At 49.9% G+C, this 8,396-nt stretch overlaps 1 protein-coding gene across 2 annotated transcripts; it reads right to left on the bottom strand.

Moving 5' to 3' along the window:
* Nucleotides 1-434: 434 nt before the first annotated feature.
* On the bottom strand, nt 435-8,004 carry LOC6598528 (septin-5). Of its 2 annotated transcripts, XM_026990507.1 has the most exons (5): nt 7,921-8,004; nt 6,908-7,474; nt 1,315-1,774; nt 854-1,256; nt 435-789 (listed from the first exon to the last, which is right to left on the bottom strand). In XM_026990507.1, the coding sequence occupies exons 2-5, from the start codon at nt 7,179-7,181 to the stop codon at nt 529-531; spliced, it is 1,398 nt and encodes a 465-aa protein (XP_026846308.1). In that variant the 5' UTR covers nt 7,182-7,474; nt 7,921-8,004; the 3' UTR covers nt 435-528. The 2 variants fall into 2 exon arrangements, with proteins under 2 accessions (XP_026846308.1, XP_026846309.1); XM_026990508.1 differs by lacking the exons at nt 6,908-7,474; nt 7,921-8,004 and adding an exon at nt 2,002-2,298.
* Between the last annotated feature and the right edge of the window lie 392 nt (nt 8,005-8,396).

Raw genomic sequence — 8,396 nt, 5'->3', positions numbered from 1 at the left:
TGGCGTGTGGGATGTTGTGGGGGGGGGGGGGGGGGGGGGGGAGGGGGGTGTGGCTCGTACAAATTGCTATTAGCTACAATATTGAAAAAGGCTTCGATGCCAGTGGGAGAAAGCTGCCAGTTGGGGGCTGGGCTCAATTCTCTGCATTTTGGTTGTTGTGCTTTTGGTCTCTGCTGCGGAATACCGTTCGCTAATACCGTTCTCGTATCGTTGTCTATCGTTTTCTTAGTCTCGAAACTACATTTTATATTTTTTTTTAAGATTGCAACTAACGGAAGGAGCAAAAACATCGACATTTTCAAACAGTGCTAGAACTTAAGAACTTAATAAATTGATTTGGTTGCAGCTGCAGCTCCAGGATGGGACAGGTGTGTCTCTCTGGGTCACATTATATAAGTCGTATCGCATATATGTATATATATATATATGTATCAATATCAAGGTGCAAAATTGAACACGCTCGAACACGTCCCTTGCTCGACTCCTCTCTCTCTCTATCTCTATCTCTGTCTCTAATCTGCTCTCCGCCTAGACATCGATCACGCTGTCGTTCTTCTTCATCTCCATGAGATGCGTTTGCTTGAGCTTCTCCTGCATCTGGGTGAGCATGTCCTGCATGCGTCTGATCTCCTCGTCCTTTTGCAGCAGCAGCCTGTCCGTCTCCGAAATGGCCGCATCGAATCCGTTCGTCGAGCTGATCGAGTCGCGCTTCAACTTGCCGCGCTCCCGCAGCGCATGCTGCGAGATCTGTGAGATGCACTGCGCCCGGAAGTTCTCGTAGTGCACATCCTGCAGAAGGAAAATCGAAAAGTAATCACATAATGTGCACCATGGGCACGGGGCTGTGGCTCACCTGTGTGGTGTCCTTCAAGTCCTGCATGTGCGTGGATATCAAGAAGGTGCGCAGCTTGATGAAGTCGCTGTGCTCCGGATCCTCCACATTGACCACACCCCAGGGATACTGGCGGCCGCGCACCTTCTTGCCGGCGACCTCCAGAATGGTGTTGCTGCCAACGACGGCGAACGGAATGGAGGCCTTCAGCTCGCGGTCCTGCTGCTTGAAGTCATCGTCCTCGTCGGAGTCGCATTCGGGGAACTGGTACAGCTGTATGTGATTGTCCTCGAGGTCCTGCAGTATGCGCTCCTTGAGCTTGCGCACCTCCTGCTTGTTCAGGCAGTCCGCCTTGCCAATCACCAGCACAATGTTCACCTTGCGATGCAGCCGCCTGATCAGGTCCAGATCCATCTGTCGCAGGCTGCAAGCAATTGGATTAGTTCTGCTCTTGCCACTGCCTTGGGTGCGGCGGGTCTCACCTGTGCCCCCAGGGCGGAACAAAGTAGAGGCAGCAGTGCACTCGGTTGTCCTGTATGTTGCGCCGATTCAGTCCGCTCTCGTCGGTGAAGTACTGGCGGAACTGCTCGTCGATGTACGAGGTGCACACCCGCCAGCTGTCCTCGCAGTTGATGGCATCCCCGAAACCGGGCGTGTCCACCACAGTGAGGCGCAGCCGGACGCCGCGCTCCTCGATGTCCATGGTCTTCTTTTCGACGCGGGTCGTCTTCTCGATGCGCTCCTCCACGTTGGGCATCTGGCGGTTCTTGTACAGGTCACCGAGGAAGAGGCTGTTGATGAGCGTCGACTTGCCCAGGCCGGACTCCCCGACCACCATCAGCGTGAACTCGAAGCCACGCTTCACCGACTTCCGGTGCACCTGCTCCGGCAGCGTGGCAAACCCAATGTAGTCACGGTCCTTGTCAAACGAGGGTGTCTTGGCTGCAACAAGGACCGAAAACAAAGGACACAAATGGGTTAATCGGTTGAAGGACCGCTCTGCTCCCAGGCAACTCCATGCTCCATCACTGCCTCATTAGGCAAATGCATTGCGAATCCGAATGCGAATGGAATGCAGTGGGAGGGCCTTTTAAGTGGAGTGACACTCGAGAGAGAGTCGCTCTGACTCCCGACTGCTCCACCGACTGGCTCTTTAAGCCATTACTTACACATGGCTCTAGGGAGGGAGGGGGCTCTGTTCCTGTTCCTGCTACTTGTTTTTGATAACTCTCCTAGCCTGGACTTCCCTTTCCTTGCCTGCCCTTCCCTTCCTTACGATTCGTGTGTATACCCAACCGAAGCCTACTTAAGGCGTAATTGGGGGGAAAGCCTCGCAATTTTCTTTCCTGCTTTTCTCGGTCTCTCTTCTTCTCTGTTCCTGTGGTGTGTGGCCTTTCCCGTCTCTTTTGTCTTTTCTCTTTTTGGTTTATAAACAAATTTGCAACATTGTTTCACTGTTTCGCTGTTTCGCTGTTTGTTGCAATTGAAAAAATCCCCGAGTTGAGTGAACACTTTATTGTTTTTGTTGGCAGCAGTAGTAGGTAGTAGGCGGAAGGCGAGTTGCAACTGCCAGCCAGGAAACTGCCCGAAAAGCATCCAAAATTTAATAGACCGCGCTCTCTCTGGCACTGTCACTGGCACTCTCTCTCGCTCTCTCTCTTGCTCTTAAGGATGTAACAATGAACAAGTGGCAACGCCAAATTGCAACCGCCCGCTTTTCGGGCCTCTCTAGTTCTACCCCACTATAGTGCTTAGGCACGGCACTCTCTCAGCGCCTGCGCCGCACAAACTACGACTAGTGGAAGCCCCGAAAATGTGTGCCATGCCACATGTTGGGCCTGCCACTAGGCTGGAACGGGGAGGCCAGGAGCGGTGGGTGGCCGTGCTGCCAGACAGGCGGGACAAGATCCATTTACGATCGATTCTTCCACCACAAACCATCAAAAAATCGCGATAACTTCCTAGTGTTGAGTCGGCTTGAGTTTAGTTTTGTATCCGCTGGAAGATACTTTAGGATCTAGACAGGGAAGAGTACTGTGCTCTTCCCTTTCCCGGCATATGTCAGCCCTGGTCGATTGGGATGTTGTTCACCCTGACAGGACACAGGATAAAGGGGACACACCACCCACCCCTTGGCACTCACACACACCCACACACCTAAGGGTGGCCACGGGAGACAGTTACGTTATTGTTTCCGCTCACGTACTGGCCCTGCTTTACATCTAATCGAGTTTACGGCACGCCAAGTGGGCCAAACCGGGCAAGGCAAGGCCAAGGGGAAGGGCTATCGACTCCCAGTGCAGGGTGCAGGGTGCAGGGTGCAGGGTGCAGGGCGCTGGGTGTCGACTGCTGCACCCTGTCACAACCCCTAACAAAAAAATACAAACCCCTTGAAGCACGCACGGCTGTTGAGGCGTCACGTCACACTCATCGAAGGCCTGATGGAGAAACAAAACAGGAAATCACAGGCCGGGGCGAAGGGGGTGCTGACCAAGCAGGTTCCCTCCCCATTGCGCTGGGTATCCGCGAGGATAAACATCATCTTGCAATTGCAGCGATTCGCGGGTGTAAACAAAAGATTGAACTTGTTGTTTGTTTACCCAAGTCTTGGGGCAGAGAGATAGTGGCAGTGTCCACTGGGTAGCTGCCTGTATCTGTATCTGCATCTGTCGGATAAATGTGCGAAATCGGGCTAATGGGAGCATTCACTGGAAGATTGTCATTTATAAACAAAAACGTTGGAACGCTGTGGGAACGGGGCACACTCGACTCTGCTCTTTGATGGATTGGCCGATGTATTCCACATTTTGCAGTCTGTAGTCCCCCTCCTCCTTTCTCCTCCTACACATCTGACTAAAATCTGAGCTCTCAATTCGATAAATCAGCCAGTTAGTTCTCCGTCTCCGTCTCCGTCTCTGTCTCTGTCATTGTTCTCACTCTCTCCAGCGCTAGAGAAAGATCTTTATCCAGGGGGCTCCCTCATCCTATTGTCGTTTGTTTATCCGAGGAAAAAGCTTTTGTGTGGGCGTTGCAGTTTTCATATCTCTTTCATCTTTCATCTTGCTCACACCACACCACACCCCAGCCCCCGCCAGTGGATGGATGGCCCCCACTTTGGTGCGGTTCATTGACTAGACTTATCGCTGTCAGCGTCATGGGTGGGTCTGGGTCTTGGTCTGGGGCCTTTTGGGGCGTCTGGGGTCTGAGGTCTGGGTCTGGGTCTGGGTCTGAGTCTGTGACTGGGGCATACACCAGTCCCCCACGCAAATCGTTAGACCAGGGGAGGGGAGGGGTGGACCTCAGAGAGTAGAGATGGGTTTGATGGGTGTCAAACACTTGAGCATTTATCGTTAGATCGGATTCATCGGAGGAGAGGGCCGAGGGCTGGGAAACGTTTCAACACGATCTCGATCAGCATTATGACAGACCATTTAACATATGGCGACACATCAATTCGAATCTCAGTGCCCCACTCTCTCTCTCGCTCTCTCACTGTGCATCTTTCCATGCCTCCATGCCGCTACCTCTTGTGGCATCTCAATTTCATTTCAATTAAGTTCAATTCGAGATGTGGCAAGCTCTGGAGCAGCTACAGTTCGAGTGTCTTGTTGAACGCACGAGTGCCCCAGACATAGAAAGAATCCCAGAGGGAGTTGGGGGGTGCCAGAGTGCAGAAGAATGAAGTGCCTCTCGATGCAGCCATCGAACGTGCATTGGCATCGGCATCGGCATCGGTTGGCATTGGGTTTCTGGCCAGAGTTCGGATCGGTTTGGCTTGGCCCCAGCCTCGGAGGCATTTGCTAAACAAACAAAAGGCAGGCACACGCACACATAGACACTGCAACTGCTACGAGGCATCCACAGCCAAGGGCACTCGCTTGGGCCTTGCTGCACTGTTCCATAAATAGTTGCAACACCGCTGGCTGCTCTCTGGCTGCCCGCGGCACGCTGAAAACTTTCAAACAATTGACGGCATTTGAAGTAGCTGCTGCCCAAGTTCACCTCTCCAGCCTCCTTCTGCGTCTCTTGGCACCTTTCAGCCAGTCTTCCATCCTCCTTCCAGCCATCCAGCCATCCAGCCATCGGTGAGTGCAAGGGTATACCCTTGTGAGAGAGACCTCCTATTTGTTTGTTCTGCACTATATTCCCTCTATATCACCGCCTATAGGGTGTCCCATAGTTGCCAAACATTCCCTCTACTTGCCGCATGTGAATCTCTAGGCTGGAGCGTTTTTTTGTGCGGCTGAAGCTGGAAAAATACCAAAAATATATCCATTCGAATTGGGCTTTCGATTCAATTTCGGAATTCTTTAGTTTTCCATTTAAGGCATAGAATTGTTTATGTTGGAAATGAACTCCACGGAATATACAAATACATACGGGTGTGTATTGTTCGTATTGGATCGGATCGGATCGGATGGTATGGTATGGGATGGGATGGGATGGGATGGGGGGAACAGAATCATCGTATAATCCAACACAATTGAGAAGCTCTTGTGCGTCTGATATTTTTCTGAAACGGATTTGACATTCTTTCACTTTTCTATTTCTAGAAAACAACCAAAATGTGTGCCATCCCCTCCCCAAGCCCCCCTCCCTTGCATTCAACCCCTTTCACAGTTTCCCCCAGTTCGAATAGAACAAATGTGACAGCTCTATGCACTGATTTCCCTAATTGCTATGAAAATTCCATTCCCATTTCCATTTCCATTCCGAGACTCATGCAAACGCCCCCACATTCGGGAATAAAACATCAGAAACATCAGAGAGACGAGCCAGAGCCAAAGCCGGAGAACATGTGTATTCATTTGGCATAACAATGAATGTTGGCTCTTAATGAGCTTTTAAATGCTAATAATGCTGCATTTTGAATTGCCGCTAAACAATGGAGAAGAGAAGTGCAACTGCAAGTCGGAAAATGCGGATCAAAATTGGTATTGACTCAAAACAAGCTACTTTAAACAATGCGAACATTATTCCTTTAAAAGTATCAATCAGTTCATTCGACACCGCTATCGCCTACTCCAACTCGAAGTGCTGGCCCATACGAGTATTTCCAGAAACCGTACTCGCACTCGCACAACTGAGACTCTTGTTAAATGCTGTTTATCTTATCACGTTCGGTTCTGGGCCAAAGGTATGGGCATGGGCTCTGTGGAGCTGCCCGTTCTTGGTCGGGCCGTTTAAGGCGTCCCCCTACGATCGACAGCGGCACAAATGCTCATCGAACACTAACGACATGTCAACCAGGAGTACCGTTAGCTGCGGTCACGTTGCCCCACACTCCCTTCGACATGGCCATCGCCAGTGCCCCAGGGCCGAGCGATCTGCAATTGGGTGCGGCTGCCGCCAGCTAGAAAGTAAGAAAGGAACGCCGCTGCCACCATCGGGGTATACTCTTACAGAACTTCCAGATACCCTCCAACAGTGATATTGAATATAATGAGACCTCTGGGCGTTACAAACAACCGATCACAATCGAAGTGCCTTCCGCAAAGGGTATACGAAAAATAAAAACAAAGTCTACGCCCACCAAAAATGGGCCGTTGCCTTTGAAGCTTACAACTCCAAGACCCAGCAGAGGCAGTGGTAGCAGAGCTAGAGACAGAGACAGAGCCCAGACTTCAGACTACAGACTGCAGACCCCAATCCACAGACCAAGTACAAGACCACGTCTAAAAGCAAGGCGAAAGCGAAGCCAAAACGAACAGATACAAAACAAAACAAAAAAGGAAAGGAAGTTCGCGGCGACTTTCCATGTTTTTTTGCTTGATTGGAAATGGTTTGGATTGGATTGGGAAAACGGCTGCCGTAAGTAGCTATTGCCCCTGAAGCTGAAGTGCGTCCACCTAATCTTAGGGAGATCAGATCCCATGGCCAAAATACCTACAGATCATCGATAATATCAATCCGATGGCAGGAGAACTACCGACATGTAGACCCGTTTTCCCCGAGCTCTTGAACTATTTTGGCCTTCTGTAAGCTGCAACAGGAATCTGGCAATTCCTGTTGCTCTCCTCCTTGGCCTGCCCATTGGGCCCCCTGGTGGTGGCGCCCTTGAAGGGATTTACTCACGTTTTGGGTAGAGGGGTGGGCGACATTTTCCTGCCTCAAAGCTGCTGCCACGGCTGCTGCTGATGTTGTTGTTGTGATTGTTGTTGTTGTTGTTGGCTGGTTGAATGCAACTGCTGCTGCTGGTGGCACTGTTGTTGCCATTGAGGCTGCTAATGGCATTGGCCACTATGCTGCTGCTTCCACTGCTGCTGCCAGAGACCCCACCAACCCCGCCGCCACTCAGCGATGGGGGCTGCGTTAAGGGCAGCGGAGGAGGCGGCGGCTGGTGTTTCATTGATGTTGATGACACATTGCCGCCGCCGAAGAGGCGACGCTGCTGTAGAAACGCCGTTTTGTCTGGTTTTTCTGTTGCAAATGTTGCAGTTGCAACTTGGTGCTGGTCCTAGTGGTGGTGTTGGTGCTGGTGGTGGTGCAGTCGCTTTTACTGCGCTTCTGCTGCTGCCACTAGGCGACGATCGGGTCCATTAACTAATTATTTCAACTGTTGAACCGTTATTTACGGTTGCGCTTATCTAGCTCTGTGCTTATCGCTCTCGTAGGTGACGGAATCTGGTGCTAATAGATAGACTGAGAGAGAGAGAGAGGGAGAGAGAGAGTAGTTTAAGAGAGCTGGCGATTGCAAAAAAAGTCAAAGCAATTATTGACTTTTACGGTTTCAATGCAAGAGGGTGAAGAGAGAGGACTAGGAGTACTCCGTTTTATGTGTGGTTTTGTTCTTTCTGTTTGTGTGTGCATATCCTGCTGACACACTGATTGAAAACTGCATATTCAATGAGCGCGTGAGAAGAGGGGCTGAAAAACTAACGGTGCTTGCAGGCAGCTGCTGCTGCTGCCTCACCTTGACCTACACGAACACTGGGCCCAAGAGAGATGCGCTTGCATTTGAAATGTGCAAGCCAAAGCGAGACAGCAGACACACAATGACAGTCACACACACACGCACAGAAAGCAAATAGAGACAAGCACTGGCAATACAAACGAAAAACAAGCAAAATATATTAATTTACACGCACATCGTTATTAACTATTTCCGTTGCGGTTTCAATTTGCGTTGCGATGGTGCGCGTTGGCGCATTTTTGTTGAAAAAAAACGAGAGCCGACCCGCGGCAAGTTTCAAAGCAGTGTGACCGCGGACTTGTGACAAAAAATATACCTTCTGTCCCTCAGAAACATACCGAAATATACCGTCTCTTTTTAAAAATATACTGTAAATATACTGACGAATTCAAGTTATATTTTACATATGCCTCTTTTTTGATCTTCCGTGGAATATTACTGGCTATATAAAACGTTTTGCATTGCCCACATAATTTTATATGATTTAATAATAATATTTCTACTTAACTGGCTTATTCTAAATACTTGCTTTTATTGCATTTTGGGTAAAAAAAAGGTTTTAGCGAAAATGGTCAAACAAATGAAACGTAATAAAACGAAAGAGAAAAATCGTTCCAATTGCTCAATTTCTTTATTCCGTTAAATAATGCT

The sequence above is a fragment of the Drosophila persimilis genome, unplaced genomic scaffold (assembly GCF_003286085.1).
Source record: "Drosophila persimilis strain 14011-0111.01,24,50 unplaced genomic scaffold, DperRS2 tig00000579-arrow-pilon, whole genome shotgun sequence".
Taxonomy (NCBI): Eukaryota; Metazoa; Arthropoda; class Insecta; order Diptera; family Drosophilidae; genus Drosophila; species Drosophila persimilis.
This window is presented reverse-complemented; position numbering and strand designations above follow the sequence as displayed.

Bases quoted from the DNA above. Each gene is read 5' to 3' on its own strand.
- LOC6598528 (XM_026990507.1), bottom strand. From the start codon at position 7,181: ATGAAACACCAGCCGCCGCCTCCTCCGCTGCCCTTAACGCAGCCCCCA. The intron at 1,775-6,907 runs GTGAGTAAATCC...TCCTTGTTGCAG, and splicing joins CCCACCCCTCTACCCAAAAC to CCAAGACACCCTCGTTTGAC. The intron at 1,257-1,314 runs GTGAGACCCGCC...AATTGCTTGCAG, and splicing joins GTTCCGCCCTGGGGGCACAG to CCTGCGACAGATGGATCTGG.